Raw genomic sequence first — 27,549 nt, forward strand, 5'->3', positions numbered from 1 at the left:
ATTTCAGGGCCTCTATAAATCTCTACTTGATAGAAATATGATATTATAATTTCTTTTAACTGGAATTCCAAAGCTGGTGTCGACCTAAAATATCAAGTATGTCTGTCTTAGTTATGACATTTTACAGCTGTAAATAACAGCTAGCTACTGCTGTTGGAGCATGTGTGTTCCTGCTTTGGTACCAAAATGTAACAATTCACAGTGTGTTGTTTAAAAGTGTAAGCTCAACTGAATTAAATAACCTTTATCATGGTTAGAGATTTTTTCTTTATTGTAGAAATTGTGAACCAACCAACCATGCTTGGTTCAGACAATCACGAATTATCTTAAAATGTATTAAAGACACACAGCACGTTTCCATTGTATGTTTTCTTTAAACTATGAATAAAGGGACTCTTAAGAGAGTTTTAACTCTCAAACAATGCGTGCTGGAAAGTCTGCCAATATTGCCATCATGTTTATTTAGATATACATTTTAATGAGTCGATTCAACTCTGTAGAGTGTATTTATACCAATCATCATTTCAAGTCAAAAGACTTAAAGTAAGAAGGACCTGTGATTTTAAGTACTAGAAATTTTAAGTCCAATATGAAATAATAGAAGCTTCTATATTTACGTTGTGTTTACCTGCAATTATGTGGATTTTGTTCTTCATTATTCACGCTCACCCTCTTTAACTCTACATGTTATGAACTAACTGCTGACTTCATCTGCAATTATCGCTGAGCAGAGAGTGTACAGTGTCTTTTTAGAGTTCTTTTGCTGAAAACAGCCTGATGATGCTCTGAGAGTAAATAATGTTGACATAGGGCTGTAGTAGATCTTACCTTATGGAGGCATGATATACAGAGCTCTATTGATAATTACTAAAACTTTAAACTGGATTCTGTATTAGATGTGGAGCCAATGGAGAGCAATCAAAATGGACGTCACATGTGACCTTTATTTTGGACCACTTGCGAATGATCCTGAGCTCATGCACGAAGGCTCATAATTTGTGCTTCTCTCATAACATGCACCCACACAGACACAAGAGAATGCATACATGCAGGCAGGGAGAGAGGCACAGGCGTAGATGTCAGAAACTCAGATTCCGAAAAATATCCAGTGGTGTCACAGTTACAAATGTTAAAACCCAGACTCGACCCACAGCCACTCCCTTGGCAGCCTTGTGGCCCCTAACCCTGCCTCCATCCCCTCCAGCTGCACATTAAAGTCAGGTAATAAACATGTAATGTCAATGTGATAGGACACATTATGTAGACTTGTCAGTATGGTACGCAGCCTATGACTTGTGCAATTTGGATCGTATCCGTTGTTGGCAAAAACGTTAAATGCCAACATTTTAACCCCGCGACCAGGCTGGTTATATTTCAATTTAAACCAAGCCTGTTTGTAGTTTCTGCGTTTTGCCAGATCTGCATGGAAGAGCCATAAATGTTTTCAGGAATCACAGAAAAACAGGCATTTTAGGCATTCACGTTAACTGTCAATAACTTTCCATAGTATAACTTTCAAATCCAAACTTTCAAAATGCATCTTGACCGAGCCTCTGGTGGCAAGTAGCTGTAAAGATGAAATGTGACCATTTACCATCAGCGCAGCCAGAGCAACAAGATGTAGTGTAAACTTAATTCAGATGTAATGCACACTTAACTCTATACAGTGTCCTGATTTATTGATTCTTATTCCCATCAGCAGGGCTAATGTGTTGTTTAACGCACGTGCTGCTAAAAAAAGCAGCACAGCGGGCCTCATGTGGGACATTTGGTGTGTGAATTTACAGCATTTCCTTGGAACAAACCTCTTTTTGCCCTTAAAGGCTGTGGCCCTGAGGCTCCCAGTTCGTTGGCACCAGATATGAGCTTTCTCTCAAAACTGGCTATATAAGTGGAGGAAGTTAGACAATGGCACATGATTACTCGAATTGGCAGTTTGCCCTATAATAGGTAGCATTTCTCCCTCGCTGTGTAAATGAGTTGTGTGTTAAAGAGACAGCTGTATAAATACTAATGAATGCAGTGGTCGTTTGACTGCAGCTGAGCGAACTGATGTTTGCCCCTGGGCTCGAATTAGAATGCTATTGCATTCCAGCAGGGTCAAACATATCCATAAACATATTTTCTCTCAGATAGATGGCCTTCTATGGACATGAGGGTGAAGAAAAACATTAAACATAGTGTATGTATGTAAGAGATCTGTACATTACACTTCATGCTTTTATCCACCACCATGTGTTGAAGAACAATCCCCAGTCAGCTGTTCAGTTGTGAGCGCTGTGAGTCCGTCATTGCAGATGTTGTTGCTATCATGTTTTTTTTTAAGTATAAGGTAAGACCTAAATTAGATTATCCAGTATGTTTCTAAGTGATTCCCCTCAAATCATATTAACTACATTTGATTTAACCATCCTTCACACAGACATTCTATACATGTTCACTCCCTTCGCCTCCTCTCCTCCCTGTCACTGTCAGCTTTTCATCGGTTTTATTCATTGCCCTGAGGAATCACTTAGAGGTTATTCTCTGTCTCACACAACCGGGGGAGGACGAACGCTTTGGCCAAAGTCTAGAGCAGAGTCATTCTGTCAGCACACAGTGCCCCCATAGTTCCACTTAGGGTTTTTATTGTTGTTGTCCTCCCTTCCCCTGGCACATACAATCATACTTACATCACTTTAAAGAGAAATACAGAAGAGACCTTTTCTCTGACAGCAGTCAGAGGGGAATGACGCTGTAATATGCCTGTGGGGGTTAGAATGAGGAGCAAAGCATGGAAACAAAGTTAAGTGCAATGCGAAAATTCATCGGAAATACGGTATAAACAGTGTAGTCTCCCTCTTGGGCTGATAACATAGCCCTTAAATGCCTCGTTGTGCTGCACAAAACCATACACCGTAAAACCATAAGCCATTTGTCTGTCACAGCTAACTACAGGTAAGTTAACAGCTTTGTTTGTTTGAGCAATGATATTGCTGCTGGACCATATTTAGTCACTGGGGCTCGGGGTGCTTGCCTGTGCTAGACTTTGAAAGTAACACAGAAAGCTGCCGAGATTCCACACAGACCCCACTGTCCTTATATGGCACACACTGCAACCTCTCTGTTCACTGTATCTGCTGCTTTGTCTCCCTCCCTCTCTCCTCCTCCTCCTCCTCCTCCTCATCTCCTTCTTCATCCCTCCCTCTGCCTTGCCTCTCACCCTGTCTCCCTGAGTATTTCCACCCCGGTTTCTCCTTCGTTAACGCCACCCCGCCTCCTTGATGTTGGCCAGAGGGAGCCCTGAGGTCCTTGATGTTGGTCTTTGGTCTGTCATCAGGTTACACACACACACACACACACACACACACACACACACACAGTGTTGTGCTTGTCTGGAACAAAACAGGCCCCGGCTATCAACCCGCTGCTTGATTTATTGGAGCAAATAGATCGGTGTCCTTATATAGGAAGTTCCATTGGAAGGAAGCTGGAAACAGGAGGGATGCAGCAGGGGAGGGATGGAGGAGGGTCGGGCCATTTGGGATAGTGGAATGTGATGTGCGTAATGGTAGGAGACTTGTGTGGGATGTACACACAGAAAGACTCACATTCGTTGTGTGAATTATGAGTTATGTATTCGGGGGGGAACCTCTTGGACCAGTTACAGTAAAGGGGGATTCCTGTGCTGGGGACAGCTTGCCTTATGAGGAGTAGGAGCCGATTGCATAATGTAAAAAAAAAATAAAACTACAGGGTGTGGGGATTGTAGCAGGCAGTTACTACATGTTTTAGTGGTTGTGTTTCCATCATATCATATCAGTCATTAGATCTTTTTTTTTTACCCAATATTGAATCTGTGTTGTTGTAGGGCTGCAACTATTGGACAATTACTTGATTGGTTATTCATTACAAAATTAACCAGCAAATATTTTGATAATTGATTAATGTGTCATTTTTCAGGAGAGCCCAAAGGATATAAAGGACAACACCCACCCTAGCCACAGTCTGTTCACCCTGCTTTAATCTGACAAAAGATATAGAGGTATCCACTGTCGTACCACCAGCCTACGGAGAAGCTTCATTCCCCAAGCTGTGAGATTCCTGAACTCATCCTAAACACTCCATTGTCTAAAATAGAGATAGCAAGACTCAAGGACTCCAACAGCAGTTGGTTTTGTAAACCCTTGGTTTTTAAAGATGACAATAAATTTACCTTGTACTCGTTTTTTTCAAGCACGAATGTCAAATATTTGCTGATTCCAACTTTTTAAACGTAAAGATTTGGTGCTTTTCTTCATCATTTATGGTAGTAAATGAAGATTATTTGGGTTTTGGACTGTTTTGAGGCTCTTTGGGCTCTGGCAAAACTGTGATGAGCACTTTTTACATTTTTTGACATTTCACATCATGATGTGATGTACTACATACCCGAGCAAAGCAAAAAAAAGACGATAAACGCTGAAACTGCAAATACAGTATGCACCTCATCATTATACAATGTACAACCTCACCTGTGAGGAAAAAGAAATTGTCATTAGGCCCTTTTCACAGAATACTTTTTGACATGTCAAAGTAGTTAAAGCACAGGTGCACATAATAACATTTACGATGGCTGAATTCCAGTGTGCATACATATCTCAATGGGACACTTCAATAGATTGTTGCCATTGTTAATGTTATTAGTAACACCTGTGCTGCCATGACAATGCTTAATGTCTGCAAAAAAAAAAACATGCCATCAGGCTACAAGTCCTGTGTTCCTGTAATCAAATTTTACCAAAGGTACAGTAATATTAGCATCTGAAGTACCAAAAGTCCATTAAGCAGCAGAGTGAATCCATTTAATTTATGGAAATACATCATATTTTGACATATATGATACACTTTTCATGCAGGGACGCTGGAAGTCAGTCACACTTGGGGGTGCTATGAGATCACCCTATTCAATGATGTCATAGTAAATGGTGCGCCACATACACGTTTTTTCTATTGATTTCAATGACCAAGATAAAAACCGTTGTGTCTTTTTGTCCCAGAGCTGTATGCTGTGGCCTATTTACATAAAGAGTGTAGCGTGATTGTCTTTATAATGCGCAGTTTACTACTGCGCTGCAGCCCCCTCAGCACCCTCTGCTTCCTGTGTCCCTGCTCGCAAGTCAAATCTTGAGGGTGTTGTGCAGTAGAAATATAAAGTAACATAAAATGGAAAATAAAGTGTAAATACCTTCATATTTACTTATCCTGACTTTATATTGTTATCAACGTCAGCAGCTCCTCATTCACATCATACCTGCTGTACAGCTGCTGCTGTCACTGCGCATGTCCGCTGCCTCCTGGATGCTGCCTGTGTGCCTGCCTGCCGCGAGGCGATGCTGGAGGAGGAGGTCCGGCTCGTGCGGCTCCTCCCTCGCGCAGCAGTGCGCAGTTTAAATGCTAAAGCTGTGAATGAGACGGGGGTCATTTGGACTGTTCGTTTATTGGAGTACCTCGTCGTCAACGCCGGCCGCTCCAGACCCTGACTCTCCAAAAGCTCCCCTGAACACAAATTTCTTCACATTATGTGAGTATTTTATTCACTTTGGAGTTTCCTCCCACGAGTAGTGATGCTGTGGTGCACTTGTCATCCCTCTCACACTTCGTTATCTTTAATTGCGTTCGAGGAAGAGGAATGTATGTTATTTTATGTGTGTGTGTTCGGATAATATATGAAAACATGGACCATAATTGACGCAGAACTGTATTATTCTTTACGTTTAAAAATAGCGTTAGCTTACTAGCTTAATTTTTTGACAGGGTGTCCTTGTTTGCAATTTCTGTCCCATCTGTAAGTTGCTCTATGAAGAAAATGACAGGTGCTCATACGTATTTTACATCACGTATTGAGTTTATTAAAACGTGTCATCCAAGGAGGACTACATTTGCATGTTACCTAAAGTGTTTTCGACAGTGAACTGGCTCTTAACGCTGTAAAAGTGATGCTGCATTCACTGCACCACGCTGCAGCAAGGATGAAAGGGGAAGTTGTGTCTGAATATCTCCGTTAAGACACAGGCATGCCTCTGATCGTGGAGTTTCCTGTTTCCCAAATATGGTTGTATAAAGCTGCTCGTCTGACAAGCTGTTGTGGTTGAAGATGCAAACACAGCAGTGAGAACTGAGTCCTGACAGTTGTCACATCACCAGTGAAACCAGTATCAGTACTGGCTTTGAAGGTGTTTATTTAACCTTTCTCGTTTGTTCTGTGCATGATTATACACATTAGTGACTATTTCAGCAATATCCACAATCATTATGCCTGCACGTTTGACCTGTGATTGAACATCCAGGCAGTGCTTAAAGGAGGAAATCATGTGCTCAGAGTGTATTCGGTTGTCATATTTGTATTTCAATGGACATTTCCACAGGCAAAACCAAAGTAGAACTTTTCCTCTAATGGGACAAATAAAGTGTCATGAGTTCACTTTAGTCTTTGTGATCTAATTATTTACATGCTGTAATACTAATCATCATACAAAGGCATGGGAATCCTAATGTGTCAGGGTTTATTAACAAGATGATAACAGCAAGGATGTTTGTGAAGCAGCCAAGAGAGGAAATGAGTAAAATCATTCACAGGCCCTGTAGGTCAACCTCTTTCAGCTACAAATAGAAAGGTCACTCAGTCTCTGGGGTGACAGTTTCACTAGTTTATTATTATATGGAATAGAGATTCTAAAACAAAGTAATTAATATTATATGACACATCATAGATTTGATTTGTTTTTCTCCTTCTCAGTCTGTGATATGTTTAAGAATCGTGGCAAACATTTAGTGAAGTGAAGTCAGTGGCTTGCAATGAACTAAGCAGGGAAGTCAGTTTGTGTGCTGCATTTGTAGGTTTCAATTAATATTATTCTCAGGAATTTGTGGTTGAACTGTGAGCAGATTCTTTATCATGCAGTATGGATTTTTTAGTCTCATGTGAGCCCTTGTCATCCTTTAGATTTCCAGTCAGCCTGTATCAACCTGTTATCCTGTGAACCCCACCTCAGACTCCTGTCTTCAAGATGTGCTGGCTGAGTACAAAGCTGTGTTGACACAATAGAGAGAGAGAGGGGAGTCTTTAGAGGTATTAAGCCACAGCGGTGAGGAAAGTTAAAGGGGCTGAAGGGGAAGACATTGATTGGCTGCGCTCACTTTGACACAAGGGGGGTGTCAGGAAAAGCCTGTTTACTTTAATCGATCATCAAAGCATCAGCTGGTTCCTTCCTTTTTTCCTCAGCACACTGGGCGTATCTGCAGGCTCTGCAGTTTTTGACTGATAGGAAGTGCTTGTCTCTGTCTGCAGGTAATATTTATGCAATATCTTTCAGTAGTTTCTGGGTGGTTTGGTTTGGCTGCTCCCTGGGGTACATTTATAGGCTTTCTCAGGAGGCTCAGTGGCAGAGTCTCACATAGTTCCCACTCAATTAAAGTGTGTGCCAACCTCAGTGTACAGAGGGATGGAGGAAGAGGAGGAGGACGGGGGGTCAAGCAAAAGCCTGTGGAGTGGAGAGGCTCGTTGTAACACCAAATCTTTCTATTCATTAGTTATGATATGGTTTAAGTGATATATTTGACTCACTAATGGCAGACTCAGACAAATGATGCAGAACATTGTGATACATTTGAAATATTTCCTAGAAAGGCTTCAACTAAGGACTATTTTCATTATCAATTAACCTGACGACCATTTTCACGATTGATCAAATAAACGTTTGTCTATTGAATTACTAAAAATTTAAAGAATGCTCATCACAGTTTCCCAGAGTTCAAAGTGACGTCTTCAGATTGCTTCTTCTCTCCGACCAACGGCAAAAAAAAAAAAAAAACTCTGTTTAAATGTTTAATATTTTTGCTTGAAAAATGACTGAAATGGTTAAACTGTATTTCTTAATTAATCTAGTTATATAAGTTACGTCCAGGTACAATGCCTGCACCTACCCCTGTTGGCATTTCACAGTGCCTCCCTCTGCAGGCACCACTCCCAGACATGGCTGAGTCCCAGACACTTGTTCTCAATTCAGCCACCGCCTGTTGCATTTAAAAATGAATGCCGCTTAGCACCCATAAGAAGCATGATTGTTAAAGCCCGGGCCCCCCTCAGGCTCTCTGCCTCGCTGTTATCATTTTGGAGTAAACGACGAGGCCAGCCAGAGACATACTATTCCCTATATGGGCTTTGTTTGGGAGTTCACTTGCCTTGCTGTTTAGGTCCGCAGAAAAAGAGTCCTGCTTCAGAGAAGGGGCCCATATATGGTCATCACAGCACGAGACTGAAGCCTCGGAGCACAGAGACAGAGGGAGAGAGAGAGAGAGAGATGGAGGGGAAAGACAGGGAAAAAATGGATGTTGTCAATTAAGCAGTGACTTAATGATTGGGTATGAGTTAATTCCAGCAGTCATTAATGGTTTGGAGATATTTACGATAAAGCTGATGAGAAAAATGTAGTGTTCTTTTTTTCAAGTTAATTGAAATCAATTTCCCAGCCTCAATCTTCCTGTCTAAAGTAGGGAGGGGAATAGTTTGTGCGTCTCCCCTGTGGCATGTGTGAAAGTGTAGGGTCGAGAGGGGGTGGAGGTCTGTGAGAATGACTGTGCACTGGAACTCCCCAGTGGGCGAAACATTTTCACTCTTTGATTTACAATCAAAGGCAGAAGGCAACTTCAGTCACACGTCTCCTATACCAAGGAGTCTTCACTTTGTGCAGTGTTTAGTTAAGCCCATGCACAAACTCTCATTTTACTCAAAAACACGACACTAGCAGCAGGGTTTTTGTTTATCTGTGATGTGTCATATAGAGGTTGAGTTGTGAAATGTTTCTGTAAGATACTGTAATTCATGCATCATTGCAAAATCATGCCCTGTAACTGTTGACCTTCTGTTGAAACCTAATTTCCTGCCTTACTGTTTGGCTTTGTTCCTTCATGCTTCTTTTCCTTCCTAACTGAATTCCTTCCTTCCTTCCTTCCTTCCTTTCCACGTCCCCTCCGCATTTGCTTCCATTATTGTTCACTCTTTTCCAACATCCAATTCTTCTGTTCCATCCAACAGTTGGTCCTCCACCTTAACCCAAGATGTCCAAGAAGGCCCCAACCGAGGACGAGAAGTTCCTCTTTGTCGACAAAGACTTCCTGAACAGCCCCATGGCTCAGGCCGACTGGTCGGCCAAGAAGCTGGTATGGATCCCATCAGAGAGGCATGGCTTCGAGGCGGCCAGCATCAAGGAGGAGCACGGCGACGAGGTGCTGGTGGAGCTGGCCGACAATGCCAAGAAGGTGACGGTTAACAAGGATGACATCCAGAAGATGAACCCACCCAAGTTCAGCAAGGTGGAGGACATGGCGGAGCTCACCTGCCTGAACGAAGCCTCTGTGTTGCACAATATCCGCGAGAGGTACTTCTCTGGCCTTATTTATGTAAGTATACAGTACCCCACAATCATTCCCTCACACCCTAAAAATCTGTAACTGTACACAGATGTTTACCCTTAAACCTAATCCTCTCGTGTTAATTCTTGTGTAAAAATAAATGCAAATACACCTAAATGCAACTCTTTAAAAACAACACAAACAGCCAAATGTCCTGATTTCCATGAGGTTTTACAGTATTTCAAGCTTTCTTTGTTTAAGTGCTACTAATCATGTCCTCAAACATACTAATTTTTTAATGCTCCTGTCCCTCAGACATACTCAGGCCTGTTCTGTGTGGTGGTGAACCCCTACAAAATGCTGCCGATTTACTCAGAGAAGATCATTGACATGTACAAAGGGAAGAAACGACATGAGGTCCCCCCTCACATCTACTCCATTGCTGATAATGCCTACAGAAACATGATGCAAGGTAAGAGGTTTCCACCGCTCCCATCTCTCTGTTAAATCTACCTCACACTCATTTTCCTCTGAGGAAGCATCAGTATCATTTTAGGTCCCCTCTTTGTGGGGTTTTAGCGCAAATCACATCAACTGGAACCATAAAGACATTGTCTAGAGTTGTATGTTTCTAGCTGCATTAGCTCTGTGGTGTGCAGGTAACAATCTCAGAGTTACTCTCAGCTTAATCTCACAACAATCTCAAAACAAACATCTGCATGAATGTAGAGTATGTAGGCAAAGGGCAGGATTTAAGTATCAAAATGGTTCTGGTTTCCATTTGTAGTCCAATTAGTATTGAGCATTGACTTTGGTTGCAGTTTGTGTTGAGAGCAAGAGGCAGAACAGGTTGGCTAAAATGCAGTTTCACAACATACAGGCTATTGTCTGATGACAATTAAGCTTTCTATTATATTTCATTGTGAAACTTGCAACACATGTGAAACAATCTGGTAACAATACAAACTCCATTCTCGTGTCTCAAGTTGATAATCAGATTGCAAACAAAGACGAGCACAAGGACGAGGGATGGTATACATTAAATTGTCTAAATTGTCTTCTGACGGTAGCCTACTGGTCCAGCAACCTCCCGCTAAAATTGATCAAACCAAATGAAAGTATAAATAAAACATAATCAGTTTTGGAAAATAACTAAGCCTCCTCTGTTTTCCTATTGTTTTCCTCTGTTTTCAAATTGAATTGTTGGCTAGTATCTTTAAGAGCTTGCTGAGGGTGAACTGTGGTATCAGCTGTGAAAAGTCTCGCCTCTGTCAGAGTGATGACATCCGCCAGCATTTAGCTCTGTCATGTTGACAAAGTGCTTAGTAAAAACCACAAACTGGCCGACGTCGTCAGGCTCGATAGTTTCAAATGCAGAACTGTGTAAGTTATTGCGTACAGTCCAAAATCAGCCTGTCTGTTGTCAGCTCATTACAAAGTAAATTGGCTACAGAAACAAGTACAAAAGAGTATTTTATGGTCTATTTGAGAGTCAGTGTCTTGTGGAGGTGACGATAGTGTCCTTGGCAGAGTCGTGCTTACTGTAAATGGCTCTTTGAGTGGTACGACTTCAGATCAACTGGTTTCCCATAGACTCATTTTCTCATGTTTCCTTGGGGTCGTGCCCACTGGACTTCATGTTGACGTGAGGATGTTCTCTCAGAGGAGTTGACATCTGGATTGAGAGATGGGTGGAGGGCAGTAAAATGTTTCCTGTTTCAGCAGGCTCTCCTTCTTCATTCAAACTTTATAACTGTAGTTTTTTCTCCTTTGGTCAGTTTAAAACCAAAGATTCTTTTTCTTGTAAGAGAAATTTTGCATTTAAAGGTCCTATTAAATTGGTTGTAGACTGTACTTCTCTCCTTTGGTTTGATGAGTTTCCCAATGAAGCAGGATGTTTGGACAGGATTTACAGCAAAGCTAGGAAGTCATTGTTTAGAGAGCTCAAAAGAAAGTGGAATTATCCAATCTTCCGAAACCAAACCACCCAACCGCTGTGGCTGCGGAGAGAGCTGCCCGAGCTGATGGGTTTGTAGTTGTAGGTTGAATACACACCTTAAACAGATGATAGTACTGGTACTTCCAGCTAACCAGCTACAAATGGATATAACAGAAGAGATTTTACTCCAGAGCGAAGAAAACATGTACTGGATGTATTTTTTTTTCAGAAGAAGTGATGTAGAAGGGATCTAGATGTAGAAGTATCTTTGAAATGTTTTTGTTTTTTTAATCAAATGGACAGTACTGTTACTGATATAATTCCTCACTCATTTATGTCACCCAGTCAGGATAAAATCATTTATATATTTAATGTATAGGAAACTCAGTTCCCGCGTGCTAGCATTTCATGTCATTTGTATTTCAGGTCTGATAAAATACATGATTATCTCCACACTGATCATTGATCTGATATATTAGAACATATTGCTGCCACCTGCTGTACTGATGTTGTCACATCCTGGTCATTCTCCAAGTGATTGACTAGCTCACCAGTCAGCCCTCTTTTTTTAAAGAGATTTGACCAATAGAGGACCTAACAGCATAGTTAAAGCAAAGTTTAAAGGGAATCAATTTAAACATTAAAGCTACAGCATACGGAAGCTATGCAAGTGTATTCAGACACATTATAAAAGCAATTGTTCCATTTCTGTTGTGGTCATGTGTTGTGTATAAATTATAGGGAATTGTGGTGCTAAAATGATATCAAACAAAGCTCTTGATAGATGAAAAGCAGGAGACTAAGAAATGTAGCTGCAACAACATCCAGCTCCAATCAGTTGATGGATATACTATAACATCAGAGTGAATGTTTAGATTCTGCTCAGTTCGGAAAATTATTTCGCCATTGTCTATATAAATATCCAGTATCAGCTTTAGGTCTTTTACAATGTGGATTAATGCTTAATGCACTCCCTGATTTCAAGAATGCAATTGCCACTAATATTTCTACATTGGAGGATTTTCAGTTCAACCAGGCTGGTACACAGGAAATGATTGTATTTACTGCTCCAGCCGTTGCTTGTAAACAAGTTGTCAAAAGTAAACAATAAGGGGGAAGATGGATCTGTGTTTGTGTGAGTGTTTAGATTACACTTCGTCAGATCATCCCTGCAGAGGAATCCGTACAGCTGCAACTTGGAGAGCATTTCAGTTTACGGGAGAAACTTACACTTGTAACCATTCAGGACACTGTGTGAGTTAAAATAGGTGTCTCTTGATTTGCTGCAGTTATTTTAGACTAAACAAATCAGATGTTTACTTAGACTATGATATATGAAATGACAATTGACAGTAAAGCTTGTGGACCACCCATTCAGTTTTCAAGTTTAAAACATGGCCTGTTACAACAAAGTAAGAGAGTGAAGTCTGCAGCAAAAGCAATGTCAGTATCGCCACTTAATACAACCCACATTCCCAAAAGTGAACGCTGTGTAAAATGTAAATAAAAGCTGAATGCAAGGAAACTGTGTTCACTGACAATGGTTTTATGAAGTGTTTCTCAGCCTATGTAGCAAAATCCTTTATATGATTATGTGTTTGACAAAATGGTGGAAAGTCATCCCCCCCTTGCTTGTGAACAAGCGAGCCTTTCAACAATGCCCTTTTCATACCCAGTCATGATATTCTCACCTGTTGCAAATTCACCTATGGAATGAACTTTCCAGGTCTTTTGCTGCTGGCATCAAATTCAGAATCGGCATATAATTACACAAATCAGTGAGGTTGATTAAATATAACATTAAATATACTGTCTTTTCAATTAAGTGTATGTCAAAAAGGATAAGAAAAATATAACTTTCTGCTTTAATTTGTGTTTAACGCAGTTTGGATTCCGAGTTGTACATGCAAAAGAAGAAACATAAACTCTAAAAGAGAGGTACTAACACTTAATAAAAATCCTTCACATAAAAGTAAATCTTTTAAAAGGACTTTTTTTCAGATGTGACTTCAAATGTGCAAGAGATATAACCGAAATGACTTCTTAAGACAAATTTAGGGATGCCTGGCTCAAAGATAAATTTGCTAGTTTCCTATTGTGATCAAAACAGGGAAGCTTGTTTTTGAGTCTTGAAGCTCTTTTAAAGAATATTGTATATCAAAGAGCAGTAAAGCTTCGGGATAGTCTTACAGTCATGATATAGTAAAGTGCTTTCACAGACCCACAAATACCAAAAGTGTGAGAGCAAAGCTGCACGTCTATGAATCCCATTTTAGCCTTTACCGTATACATTGTGGTTGGCAGAGAGTTTGTTATTGTTGATACATAAGTGGGGTTTCCCATGAAATCAGGACTAATGATGTAGGATGTTACACACTGAGTGCTATAATATCAAAAGTTTACATGTTAGAGTGGAAGTGGTGCATAACTGCAGTAAATCCAGATAACACTGTCTAAGCTTTTAAGCATTCTTCCTGCAGTCTTGGCTGAGATCCCGTTCTTCAGAAATTGTGCTTAAGTCTTTGATGTCCAGGAGATAAAAATGTGAAATTCCCGCAGAGAGTTTGCTGTCGCCTTGCAGGAGATGACTGATGTGTTGCTTTCTGTGTTTCCAGTGTGTTTCCAGTACATGCCAGACAGGTGCGAAGACAGTGACACATCAGATTTTCAATCTTTTGAAGTCTTCCTAAATATTTTACATTGAAAAACTGGCCCTGTTCTTTAAGTGTTGTTTTTGGATGTTTTACAAAAGCTCACAATTCTGGCCGGCTCTCTTTATCTCCCTTGGTCCCTCTCTCTGGGTCTGGGTCTGGGTCTGGGTCTCTCTCTCTTTCTCTCTCTGTCTCTCTCTTTCTCTCTCTCTCTCTCCATCTGCCTTAATTAGGTAGTGCAGAGAGGGAACGGGTTGCATTTTGTGTATGTGAGGAATGGGAAGCAGTGGAACAGCAGCCAGTGTCAGAGTCAGTGCTATTTTACAGTTCAGGATAGTCTGTGTTGCACTGTTACACACAAACTATTCAAATGAAAATGTATGAAAATGATGACACTGCACATAAATGAATGATCTGCACTTTTCATGTTCCCACATGTTTGCAGTACAGCTTCAAGGTAACATTAACTGAGAGTTTTCATTTTTAAAAAATGCTAGCAAAGTTATCGTTTCTTTTAGCTGTACTCCCGCAGGGGGGTTGTATTGAGGATACAGTTACACAATGGCCTTACAAGGACTTAGCCTATTCTCCCAGGAGTATTCTTGGAGACAGTATAATGACTCATTGCTCAGCACATTCAGAATTGAATTTCATGGTTACAAATAAAAGTATTTGTGGAAGTTCAATGTTTCTTCAGCCTCCGCTGAGCCTTGAACTGAGTCCCAGCTGGCGTATTAAGTTTAACACGAGATTGATCTTCATCTCTGAAGAAAGGGCTGTGGTTTTACATGTGGTACACATATTCTCATGCCAAATAAAGTGTAATACAGTGTAGTACATATTTATGCTTTGGGTATTTCAGATTTTTTGGGTATACCACATAATTTTAACACCTTTATAAGTGATCTGGGCACTAACATTGTGAATATTTGTGAATGACTTGTCATAAAACATGTCTAACACTACAAACTTCTGTTGTTTCTACAGATCGTGAGGACCAGTCCATTCTCTGCACGTGAGTGAAAATCTGTCACCTCCAAACTCACCCTTTGTCGTCTGTCTTTAACCTTTTCTCCTAGACGTCACATTAATGCTTGAAGTAAGACTGTGTGTGTGCATGTGTTGAAGAACAGTTACATAATGCTTGTGTAAACACAGAGTTAAACAAATGAGATGCCTCTCTGCTCTCTCAGAACCCAGCCTAAACCAGCAGAAATCCTTCATGATATAACTGATAAAGGTTGTTCCTGGCTGGATGCAGAAAGTTTTGGTTTTGTTAGATTATGTTGTATAAAGCGTGCAATGTATTCAAATGGAACCAAGCTGGATGAATGTCGCTCCCTGAGGGCTGTGGCCTCGCTCCCCTCTCAGATCCTTGGTCAGGAAGCATGCCCTGCATCCTGATGAGAGCAGCAGATTAGCTCTCCAAATGTTTGGCCTCCTTTTTGTTTATTTATTTTTCTTTCAAACTAATTATTGAGAACTTTGACTGGGGCATCGGACATTCAGGGACAAATGATATTCTTTTGTCTGGCAGGAACAGCCTGATCTTTCAACTGGCCTGAACTTGACTGTAATTCATAGAAAACAAAGTTAATGAACCAACAAATTTTATTTTCCCTTTCCTCTTTTAGATACCTCTTTTGTATTTATGCCCAGGCCATGATTCACTTCATATTCTCGCTATTGCTTTCTTTTTATCAAGCCACTTAGTATGATCTCCACTAATTTTTACTCTCACATGCCTTACTTCTAATATGCTCGTATTCTACGTTAATCCACTGTCCATTTCCATTAAACTTGTACCACACACACATCTGACATCATCAGAAGGACAACTTAGGAGAGGGAGGACTTTTATGCATTAAATTATAAAAATATAGAAAGGCTGAATATGAACAAGAAAAACAGAAGAAACTCTAATTGGACATTCTTTCAGTCCACTGCAGTGATTTAAAGTTATTGGTTATGAGCTGGTACAGCTTCACATACATGTTGCGGTATTATCTTTATTAGCTTCGAGTTAACAGTAGCACCATAGCTGCTCAGATCCAGTGGTCCCAGTTAAGGAAATGGAAGGAAGGGCTTGCCCCCTCAGGGCTATTTCTACTCTAAATTTATAGCCTCGATGCCAGGATGCAGCAAATTCTTCAGTCACATCAGACCATTTCCTTAACTATCAAGCTTTCTTTATCAGCTGGAAACTTTGGAAAATGTTGCTAGCAGCAGGAAGGTTATGGTTTACTGTGATGTAAAAGCAGTTGTGAAGTTAATGAAGACTGTCTAATGCTGTCGTGAGGAAATATATATGAAGAATTTTTTTGAAATTGGTTAAAGTGATAAACTGTTCCAACTCCAAAGAGATGCTTAGATAGCTTGCATGTGACAAGATAATTGGTAAAGACAATTGGTCTATTCTGGTATCACTTCTATATGCAGGATTGTTGATAAATGTGTGCATTGTAGTTTTGATAGTCTATTTCAGACAAGGTTGTAATCCAAGAGAGCCACCAATTGTTATTCATATGTTTTTTGTTTCCAGAACTCAGGAAGCATCAAAGGTCTTATCTGCAAGTTATACTGTTGCATCACATCACTGATAAGGACTCTAGACACTATGTGAAACAATGATGGGAAAAAGAGTTGTACATTGAAATAACTAAAGTGGCTGAATGCCTGGATAACACAATCGTCCTCCAGCAACTACCTCCCCTATTCAGACTTTCTGGAAAGAAATGGCAACAACAAATGTGGTTTTAACACAAGTACAGTATTCTGATTCCTCTGTCTTGGACATATTCCTTTCAAGTAATTATAATGCTTACATCATAAAGGACTCGCTGGTAGCAATTAAAATGGCCATTACATAATACTGGTGTCAGAAAAACTGTCCCATGTTTTAAAGAAAAGGGTTGTTTTTTTAAGTGATAAATTGGAAGTGATGTAACACAACAGAGCAGAAATGCAGACCCTGGCTCTCTGTGGATCATAAGTTGGGTCCACACAGTCACTTTAGGATTTCAGTTTGAGCTCCTGCTGGTCTAGGCCCGGAGCCATATATGGGAGAAATGGTTCTGCTGTGACACATGGAATGTCATGTATGACATTCTCTTCCTGCATGTGTACACATGTGTTTGATCCCTCCGCACCATATGTACTTAAGCTGTATTGTTTATGTTTTCACAGTTGTCAATCATAGAGGCGGCACATCTCTATAGTTTATAAGAAGTTTGTGGGAATTTGTTAATTTGTTTTCACAGCAGACTCATTTTGGGGAATTCCTGTTTAAACTTTACTTATAAGGATTACATAGACATAGCTTCTGTATAGACAAAAACAAACAAACATATAATCAGCCATGTATGCTGGCCAAGCTGGCTGCAAGGCTGTTGAGGGATTTCTGACATCCTTACTGAAAACTGCAGCAACACTAAATAACTAAATAACACCTATTTCTATTACACCTCTCTTATACATAATCATAAAGAATGTAAAAATGCAGCATACATTGCAGGGCTGTCTACTGTTTGACTCATTTTCTAGGAGTCTCTATTGTACTTTTGGTCACTGGGTTTATTCTAATGATTTTGGCATTCTGTCATCATATTCCTAAAATTCCTCCACACAGTAGCAAAGATTTGCCATGGGAAACAGCTTGGAGCTGACTAAATCCATGTTGACATTTCATCCCAGCCGGGTCACCAGTTTCCTGGGTTTCATATTTATTGTGTGTGTGTGTGTGTGTGTGTGAAAAAATCGACTGATGGAATAGACATAGTGGCCATAAAGTGGCTCAGCTTTGCTTCCGTGATCCCATTGGGGAGATGAATGCATCAAATTTTTTTCAGCAGAGAAACCTTTATTTAAAAAAAATAATTAAATAATCATAATAAAACATTATTACACATCTGAATATAAGAACTTCAGTCTCTCTGTTGAAATATGATGTAATCCATTCTGCCCCTTCAAATAATCTAATTCTCATTATTGAAACCTGTACTGATGGCAAGCAGAACACGCAGGAAGAGACATTTTGATGGACCATGTGGGGGAAAAACTCCCTTCTGCATTTGTTTTACACTAACAGCTGCCTACAGTAGGAGCCTGGATGTCGCAAATCCTTAACAAACCTGAGCAGGACAGAGTAATTAGATTCCTCTGAGAGCTCTAACACAGGGAGCATCCCATGCCTTTTATGGACCCATGTCTGAGCATGTGTCTGTGTGTTGGACTGCCGGCTGGTGTCTCTGGTATCGTTCAACTCGTTCTTTCTAGGTGTCTGAGATCATTTTCTGGAAAGAATGTGCTCCTGCTCCTGTTTGAAAAACTTTGAGTTGTAAATATATTTGAACAGATTTTTTTCTGTTTGTACTAGGTTAAGGTCATCAATCATGACTTCTAATAATTTTGTACATTCCTTACACATATACACATTCTTCCAGCTATATACACACACTGATTTTCTGAAGTGTGAGGCCATTAGTTCTGTGTCACTTACAGGTGGTCATTTATTTCAAGGAATAAATCAATAGTTTGTGAGATACACAAGTGTTCTTACATAAGCTATGTGTTAGGTTTGTCTCTGTAAAAATGAAAAACAAATTTTAAAGGTGGTTAAAATATGTTGCTGGAGGACCTGATCAACTGACATACTGTATATTCACATCTTAAATTAGCTACAGTAATGTCAGTCAAATGCCAGCTAACAAGTGTGTGTGTGTGTGTGTGTGTGTGTGTGTGTGTGTGTGTGTGTGTGTGTGTGTGTGTGTGTGTGTGTGTGTGTGTGTGTGTGTGTGATAGCCTAAACAATAACATTATGGTTTGTGTCAGATGTTGTTGCAGTATGTCTGCTGCACATGATTTTCATTCAATTAAAGTGTTGAACTGTTGTTGAACTGTGAACAGACTACCTGTCAGTGCTGCTTATCTTCTTGTTCTCTCCTTTTCACTATCTCTAATGCATCTTTTAATCCCTCTTCTCTCTGTTTTCCTCTCTAGTGGAGAGTCTGGTGCTGGCAAGACGGAGAACACCAAGAAGGTCATCCAGTATCTGGCTGTTGTGGCCTCCTCACATAAAGGCAAGAAGGACAGTAGTGCTGTAAGTATCTGTGCGAAGAGGTCACGTTGTATTCAGAGTTTCGGTTCTGTCAGCCAGTTCCCTCACTCTTCACCATGTGTAGGAATCTGCCCAGTTTAATCCTGTATATCGCCATTTCCTCCAAATAGCAACAATCAGGAACACAGTTTGCCTACGTGAGTAAAGGGGAATGCCCGGAGTGTTTTTGTGTGTAGTGTTTGTGTGTGTTTCTTCCTTAGGTTAGAAAAATGCATGGAGAAAGTTTCACTGAGATAGCCAGAATATTTTTCTTCTCTATTTTTAGTTGTTTTGTCTTACACCAAGGGTCAAGATCCCAAATCTTACTGTTCTTGAGTTAGAAGGTGTTTTACCCTAACATTCGTCCTTTCTGTATCTTACCCAAGACTTAGACTGCATGATCATCATCATAGTACTCAATCGAAGACACTCGAATGTTTAGTGAAGGACGTCTAGTGCTGTCTACTCCTAAAGTGGTGTATAATGTTGAGTTTTGTGTCGTCTTCTTATGAACACCCTCTCACTGTCAGCTGAGAGCAAATCAGAGCCTCGCTGGCAGTGAAAGGGTCTCTCACAGATCAACGAGCACAGTGTGAGCATGCCCATCTCCTGTTTTTATCAAACACAACTACCTACTCCCCCCTGCCCTTCCCTTCCCTCCCCTTCTTCCTCATCCTCCTACCTGCTATTTACCCTGAGGTGCGAAGGGTGCCAGGGGGAAAAACACCCATGTTGTTAGAGTGACTTGTGAACGCCCTGACTCGGCTGAAACGAGCTTGGTCGCCCTTTTAAAACAGCTCTTCAGACAGGATCGTGCCTGAGTAAGATGGTGTCCCAGCTCCTGACTAAATGGCGATGATTGTGCTGATGCTCTGGCGTTGTTGTCTCTATCGAAAGGACTAAATTGTGGGTCAAAGCTATGATTCCCTTTGCCATTGACCTCACTCACCCTTAGAGTCTTTAACCCTGAGATAATGCCCTACAGTATGTTGTCCTCGAGACTCTCACAGATCTCGCTTGAACAGAAATAGCACTGGGTCACTCTCTTTTCTCTGCTCTCACTTTCTCTGGCACTCTTTTGACTTAGACAACTGCTCCTAAGTTATCTGCTTGAGCATTGTATTTAAAGTGTCTTAAGAGCAATCCTTCCCATCAGCTGTCACTTTCTTGCCATTTTGCTGCACTCTATTTCTCTTCTTCTTTTCTCTCCTTTCTTTCCCACAGTGACTTTCATGAACACGACCCTCCTCTCTGCTCTGCCAACTCTGAACTGCACCTCTTCAGCTGGTCTGTATGTTCCTGATTTTGCTTCCACAATTAAACAGATTGACTTTTGATCACACTACTAAACTTTTTTTGTGAAATTACTGCCTTTTTTCTTAAATGTATCTTTAAAGTACTGAAAATCAAGTTTGAGGTTACCAAATGGTCATCATTGTTTTCATGCCACCATTATGAACACAAGTAGTGCCCTTCTCCTCTGGGTGGCTTTAGCTCGTTTACAGGATAGCTGAAGGGAGTGTTTTTAAGCTGGAGAGTATTTAAGGTGGAGGTCTGCAGCACCTGACCTTGATGCTAGGCTGACACAGACCCCTTTGATCAAATGGATTAGCTCCATGCAGACTGACGGGCTGTCTGCTTGGTTTACCGACCATCGCCCAGCTCCACCCATCAGTCGGCAGTCACGCTGGAAGCAAATCACAGCTGTTTGTGAATCATTTTAATTTGCCGACACGTTGAATGCAAAGACTGTGGCAGGATTCATCAAAGGTTTTGTAAAGTTATTACGTCATTTCAGATGCCTCGCTTGACCCAACAGAACCTCGGTCTTCCATCTCCGTCTGTTTCCACATCATCAACATCAGCAGCTTCTTCTCATTTTAACGACATCTCTTAAAACTAATGGAGAAGTCTTTCAGTCATGTGTCCGTGTTATGTAAAATTCTGAAGGAAGTCAGAAACGATGAAGCAAATAATTATATTGTCATGTAACATCTGTTTATTGATTTACTCATCAGAAAAGGTATTCATCACTCATTTTTCATCAATTTAAGTCCATCATCAGTGATAATATTCCCCTGCCCAAACCCACCCTGAACTACTTCATCTCCACCATCCACCACCTACTGCACCCCGCCCCCAGCAACCAGTCAGTGTGTAATAGTGACGTTTCTGTATATGAATGTTTTCACTAGGGGGAGCTGGAGAAGCAGCTCCTGCAGGCCAATCCCATCCTAGAGGCCTTCGGTAACGCCAAGACCATCAAAAATGACAACTCCTCCCGATTTGTGAGTATGCAGTTTTTGATCATAGTACCAGAATAACTTTTTTACAACTTCCATTAAAAAATGAATCCTATAACATCTTCTTTCCTTATCTCAGGGTAAATTCATCCGAATCAACTTTGATGTGACCGGCTACATTGTTGGAGCCAATATTGAGACTTGTATCCTTTCATGTGTGGCCTTTTTCACTCTGGGATAATGGCTTTTTTTTTTGGCAAAGGCAAAAGTTACATTTGTTTGGAAAAATACCACAAAGATAACAGAAATCTTATTCTTTGTATCAGTTCTAATCAAATATAGGATTTAATGAGGTTTCTAAAAAAATGTCGGCTTTAGTTGTTGAATTTGAATTTTATCTTGAATTTACAACACTCCACTATCTAAGGTCTTTATAAAAAAGTATTTTCAGATATGAAATTCAAAGCTGAAGTACTACATTTTTAAAAAGTGTCCTGCCAGTGCTGCCAATTTCATGTATATAATCATTCTGATTGGTGTGCCTTTTTTTGTCTCATACACATAATGGAAGACAGGGAGGCAAATTAGACAAACAGTGGCTTTGAACGCAAACCTTGCCTGAACCCAGAGGGCAGTATGAATTTCTTTAACAGCTGAACCTCTCAGACCTGCTGGAGAAGTCTCGCTGTATCAGACAAGCAAAGACAGAAAGAGCTTTTCACATCTTCTACTACATGATTGCTGGTGCCAAGGACAAACTGCGTGGTCAGTAAAGAAAACACTGCTTTTCTCTCTTCCATATCATTAGAAATTTCACATTCTACTGTCATGTGAGCGTCTCAAGTTTCTCAAATTAAAACGTACAAAGAGAAAAAGGAAGTCAGTGTTGGTTTCAGCTTGACTGTCGCACATTTTAAAAATATTTCAAAGGCCATAAGGTTGTAGAATTTCCTAAGATCATAGAGATATTCCTCCTACTGATGTGGAACCATGATAATGAAGTCAAATCTGAGAAAGGTGCTTGAACTGTTTCTTTTTGTGTGTCATATTTTCAGAGGAGCTTCTTCTTGAGTCCTTCAGTAATTACCGCTTCCTCAGTGCGGGGAACGTTCAGATCCCTGGCCAGCAAGACGATGAGTTGTATGAAGAGACCATGGAGGCCATGAATATTATGGGCCTCACCGAAGAGGAGAGAACCGGTATCAGTGATCATAACGCCCCAGCTTGGCGACATTAGGAAACTGTTTTGAGTGTGATTAAGGAAGTTGCTGCATCTTAAGTGTAATTTCTTTGTGTATCAGATATCCTGAAGGTGTGCTCCACAGTCATGCAGCTGGGAAACATTGAGTTCAAGAAAGAGAGGAACCAGGAACAGGCCACCATGCCAGACAACACTGGTTAGACAGCAATGGTTCCACCATTAGAAACTTCTTCACATGTTAATCAGCTTTTACCAAATTCACAAACTAAAATAAATTTTAGTTTCAGTTATTTATATCAGTGTAACAAAATATCGGCAATTCTCTCCATCTAGCGGCCCAGAAGGTTTGTCACCTGCAGGGCATCAATGTGACAGACTTCACCCGTGCCATCCTCACCCCTCGAATCAAAGTGGGCAGAGAGGTGGTGCAGAAGGCACAGACCAAAGAGCAGGTACATTAGAAAGAGCATGATGTGAAATAGATAAGCACGATGAAAAAACTACTGCATTTAATGAACACTTCCCATCACTCTGATCTCTCATAAGACATATTCTCTGTGTGTATTTGTTAGGCTGACTTTGCTATCGAAGCCCTGGCTAAAGCTGTGTTTGAGCGACTGTTCCGCTGGATCCTGGGCAGAGTCAACAAGGCCCTAGACAAAACCAAACGCCAAGGAGCCTCTTTCCTGGGAATCCTCGACATTGCTGGCTTTGAGATCTTTGAGGTATGGACATGCTGATGAATCAGGCTAATATATGCTGTTGTGTAGCTTATTAAACACAAATGTGTTCATGTATGATTTGTGTTCTTCAGTTCTATTCTGTTTGGTTGTTGCAATTGTAGGACAACTCCTTTGAGCAGCTGTGCATCAACTACACCAATGAGAAGCTGCAGCAGCTCTTCAACCACACCATGTTCATCCTGGAGCAGGAGGAATACCAGAGGGAGGGTATCGAGTGGAACTTCATCGACTTTGGCCTGGACCTGCAGCCCTGCATTGAGCTCATCGAAAGACCAGTGAGTGGCCATGACACAATTAAAGCACAATGTCATTTAAATCCGGTTGGTTCCTATGTCATGCCAAGTACGTTCTCCTGCCTAGCGCAGATGTTTTGTGATTCAGTAAATTCACAAACAGTACATTTTAGTATGATTAATCACTGCATATTGTCTGCAGAACAACCCTCCAGGCATCCTGGCCCTGCTGGATGAGGAGTGCTGGTTCCCCAAAGCCACAGATGTCTCCTTTGTGGAGAAACTCATGAACACACAAGGGAACCACATTAAATTCGCTAAACCGAAACAGCTCAAAGACAAGACTGAGTTTTCTATATTACATTATGCTGGAAAGGTGAGTATAAGGGGATGTGTATACTACGATAAACTATCATATGGTGCCCTCTGTTGAGATCAGATCGTACATTGATAATTTTATAATTTTTAATTTTAATTCAAAACAGTGTTGCTGTGAAGACTGCTGATTGTAAAAACAAAAAAAGCAGCTAAGCTCTAACAACACGGAGCTTGCTTTGTTTGTAGGTGGACTACAACGCCACATCCTGGTTGACAAAGAACATGGATCCTCTGAATGACAACGTCACGTCCCTGCTCAGCAACTCCTCCAGCCAGTTTGTGCAAGACCTCTGGAAAGACAGTGAGACAAACATAACTTACTAACAATGTTACATCTATAAAGAAAGCATTTATCAGTGAGGATCAGTTAAAACCATTTTACACATGAAAAAATTTAAATTGCACCTGGATTCCCTAATTTTCCCACAAACAAAACATTGTGCCATCAAAGTCGTTTGAAAAATGATCATACGCATATGGGTCTTACATTTACAATGGAATCCAAAAACATTTGATCCAGCACGCTCTTCAAACATTTGAATTTGAGTGAACACACCATTTTTCCCATTAATGTAACAATGTGTTGCCTGTTTCAGCGGACAGAGTGGTGGGTCTGGACACACTAGCCAAGATGACAGACAGCTCCATGCCGAGCGCCTCAAAGACCAAGAAGGGGATGTTCCGCACAGTGGGACAGCTCTACAAGGAGTCTCTGGCCAAACTTATGACCACACTGCACAACACTCAGCCCAACTTTGTCAGATGTATCATTCCCAACCACGAGAAGAGGGTAAACACAAGTGCAATGTCATTAACATCAGTGTCTTTTATGGATGAGCTACTTTCAAGATGCTGTCTATTTGACACAGTGAGAAAAAAGTCAGTATCTTTGGTGACAAAATTATAAATTTGAGCAGTTGTTTTAGATGAGGCCAACTCTCACTTGCGTAGTCTCTCCAGCTGCCTTTATCAAGTATGTATATGTTTTTCTTTTCTAAAATCCACTGTATTTAAGCTAAAAACCTGATGTCCTCAGGCAGGGAAGCTGGATGCTCACCTGGTCCTGGAGCAGCTCAGGTGTAACGGTGTGTTGGAGGGGATCCGTATCTGCCGACAAGGATTTCCCAACAGAATCGTCTTCCAGGAGTTCCGCCAACGGTCAGCGTGTCTAAGGAGACTCACTAACTACTAGAGTTTATAATATCTCTTTAAACATTTCTTGACATCTCTGTCTCTTTCCTGTCTGGTAGTTATGAGATCCTGGCTGCCAACGCTATCCCCAAAGGTTTCATGGATGGCAAACAAGCCTGCTGCCTCATGGTAATGACATAAGATCAAAGTTCCAATGAAACTGACATTCTTTCAGGTGTTTTCATACCATGTGTGAGCCTTCTTCTTCTTACTGCCTGTGTAGATTAAGCACCTGGATTTGGACCCCAACCTCTACAGGATCGGACAGAGTAAGATCTTCTTCCGCACAGGAGTGCTCGCTCAGCTGGAGGAGGAGAGAGATCTGAAGATCACTGTGGTCATCATTGCTTTCCAGGCCCAGGCGAGAGGCTTCTTGGCCAGAAAGTATGAATATGCAAGCTTTCTCTCACTTTCTCTAGTTTAGCCGTAAAGAAATTGTGCTCTTGATGCAGTCAGTATATCTAATCTTTTCAAGACTGTGTTTTGCCCTTTATGTTTTACTGTCGAGGGGGGCTTTTCTGCTGTTTGTATCTTCATAAAATACAAAACACATCATACATGATTTGCTTCACTGCTGTGTTTTTAAAGGGCATTTGCCAAGAGACAACAGCAACTCACTGCGATGAAAGTGATCCAGAGGAACTGTGCTGCCTACCTCAAACTCAGGAACTGGCAGTGGTGGAGGCTCTTTACAAAGGTCAGCCAATAATTCTGCATAGGAAAGCAACAAAACCACTCTTTGCCCAGTTTAAATATGTGATGTTGCCCGTCCTCCTGCGCCACAGGTCAAGCCTCTGCTGCAAGTGACCCGACAGGAGGAGGAAATGGGTCTGAAGGAGGAGGAGCTGCAGAAAGCCAAAGAAGTTGCTGTAAAGGTTGAATCAGAGCTGAAGGAGATCACCTTGAAACACACAGCGGTAAACAATGAAATCTGCAACAATGCAACTTTTTTTGCTTCTTACTTTCTTCACTTTCATTTCATACTTGTGTGGAAGTAACACGTGTATGTCCCTTTTTACTGGTTATTTGATATATAAGTTAAACCAAGTCAATAAAAATAAGCTCCTGTAAAGGTTGACCAGAAATGTATTGAAAATGAAGCTGATTCCAATGCTTTTCTGTCAATCTTCTTCAGGTTTTGGAGGAGAGAAATGCACTGCAGGAGCAGCTTCAAGCAGAGACAGAGCTGTATGCTGAGGCAGAGGAGATGAGAGTCAGACTGGCAGCGAAGAAGCAGGAGTTGGAGGAAATCCTTCATGAGATGGAGGCGAGACTGGATGATGAGGAAGAACGTGCTCAGACGCTGTTAGTGGATAAGAAGAAGATGCAACAGCAGATGCAGGTCTGCACATCTCATTCTTAAGTTATAGTTTCTTGTTTCTGTTATATAGCTAAGAAAGTTTACCTTCATTTTTTCTATGCTGAACTGTGTAAGCTCTGATAATGTAGCGAAATAACAACAAATACTGAGGCTTCTGTAATCCTCATGTAGGAATTGGAAGAACACTTGGAGGAGGAGGAAGATGCTCGCCAAAAGCTGCAGCTGGAGAAGGTCACCTGTGAGGGGAAGATCAAAAAGCTGGAGGACGACATCCTGGTGATGGAAGACCAGAACACCAAGCTGCTGAAGGTACATACAGACAAACAGGCCCTTCCATTGTTCAGTCCCTCATTTAAAGAGTTACCGTATTGAAAGACGATCTGTTTGGTGTTTTGTAGGAAAGGAAACTGATGGAGGAGAGGATTGCAGACTTCAGTACCAACCTGGCAGAGGAAGAAGAGAAGTCAAAGAACCTCACCAAGCTCAAAAATAAACATGAGTCAATGATCTCTGAACTAGAAGGTAATCAACTGTTATAGGCCATCATGCAGTAATTGTCACCTCCTTTTTATATCACAAACTAAGTTTGTTTTTGGAAAGCATTTATGCCAATTGTCTCCTCTGTTATGTAGTCCGCTTGAAAAAAGAAGAGAAAGGTCGACAGGAGCTTGATAAGGCTAAACGCAAGCTGGAAGCAGAGTCGAATGACATGCAAGAGCAGATAGCAGACCTGCAGGCCCAGATCGCTGACCTCAAAGCCCAGCTCGCAAAGAAGGAGGAGGAGTTACAGAATGCCTTGGCCAGGTAAAATCATGAGAAGTTACACAAATAGCACCCAATACCATTGAACACCTGTATACCACATCAACTTTTAACTTCTTAGATGCTGTTTCCATAATGTCAGCTTTATGCACTTGTCTTCCTATCAGGTTAGAAGATGAGACAGCTCAGAAAAACAACGCTCTGAAGAAGATCAGAGAGCTGGAGGGACACATATCCGACCTGCAAGAGGACCTCGACTCTGAGCGGGCGGCGAGGAACAAGGCCGAGAAGATTAAACGGGACCTTGGGGAGGAGCTGGAGGCCCTCAAGTCTGAGCTAGAGGACACCTTGGACACCACTGCCACACAGCAGGAACTAAGGTCAGTCAAACAAGAGTGACATATACAAAAATGTATCCAT

General features: G+C 41.0%; 1 protein-coding gene across 3 annotated transcripts in view; it reads left to right on the forward strand.

The window, feature by feature from the left end:
* The first annotated feature begins 5,388 nt into the window (after window positions 1-5,388).
* The window catches only part of myh11a (myosin, heavy chain 11a, smooth muscle), a 28,342-nt gene continuing 6,181 nt past the window's right edge, over window positions 5,389-27,549 (forward strand). The window contains exons 1-27 of one of the 3 annotated variants that reach the window (XM_030413174.1): window positions 5,389-5,542; window positions 9,056-9,420; window positions 9,688-9,844; window positions 14,950-14,977; window positions 18,961-19,060; window positions 19,189-19,215; window positions 21,253-21,345; window positions 21,440-21,503; window positions 21,967-22,065; window positions 22,356-22,499; window positions 22,602-22,697; window positions 22,835-22,953; window positions 23,074-23,226; window positions 23,346-23,519; window positions 23,680-23,853; window positions 24,042-24,156; window positions 24,452-24,645; window positions 24,892-25,013; window positions 25,106-25,175; window positions 25,270-25,430; window positions 25,635-25,743; window positions 25,832-25,963; window positions 26,182-26,388; window positions 26,539-26,676; window positions 26,766-26,889; window positions 27,000-27,171; window positions 27,297-27,509. In XM_030413174.1, the coding sequence (XP_030269034.1) occupies window positions 9,079-9,420; window positions 9,688-9,844; window positions 14,950-14,977; window positions 18,961-19,060; window positions 19,189-19,215; window positions 21,253-21,345; window positions 21,440-21,503; window positions 21,967-22,065; window positions 22,356-22,499; window positions 22,602-22,697; window positions 22,835-22,953; window positions 23,074-23,226; window positions 23,346-23,519; window positions 23,680-23,853; window positions 24,042-24,156; window positions 24,452-24,645; window positions 24,892-25,013; window positions 25,106-25,175; window positions 25,270-25,430; window positions 25,635-25,743; window positions 25,832-25,963; window positions 26,182-26,388; window positions 26,539-26,676; window positions 26,766-26,889; window positions 27,000-27,171; window positions 27,297-27,509 (3,527 nt within the window). In that variant the 5' untranslated portion in view covers window positions 5,389-5,542; window positions 9,056-9,078. The remainder of the gene's footprint in view (window positions 5,543-9,055; window positions 9,421-9,687; window positions 9,845-14,949; window positions 14,978-18,960; window positions 19,061-19,188; window positions 19,216-21,252; window positions 21,346-21,439; window positions 21,504-21,966; window positions 22,066-22,355; window positions 22,500-22,601; window positions 22,698-22,834; window positions 22,954-23,073; window positions 23,227-23,345; window positions 23,520-23,679; window positions 23,854-24,041; window positions 24,157-24,451; window positions 24,646-24,891; window positions 25,014-25,105; window positions 25,176-25,269; window positions 25,431-25,634; window positions 25,744-25,831; window positions 25,964-26,181; window positions 26,389-26,538; window positions 26,677-26,765; window positions 26,890-26,999; window positions 27,172-27,296; window positions 27,510-27,549) is intronic. The other 2 variants (XM_030413172.1, XM_030413173.1) reach the window with 2 other exon arrangements.

Source organism: Sparus aurata, chromosome 1, assembly GCF_900880675.1.
Source record: "Sparus aurata chromosome 1, fSpaAur1.1, whole genome shotgun sequence".
Taxonomy (NCBI): Eukaryota; Metazoa; Chordata; class Actinopteri; order Spariformes; family Sparidae; genus Sparus; species Sparus aurata.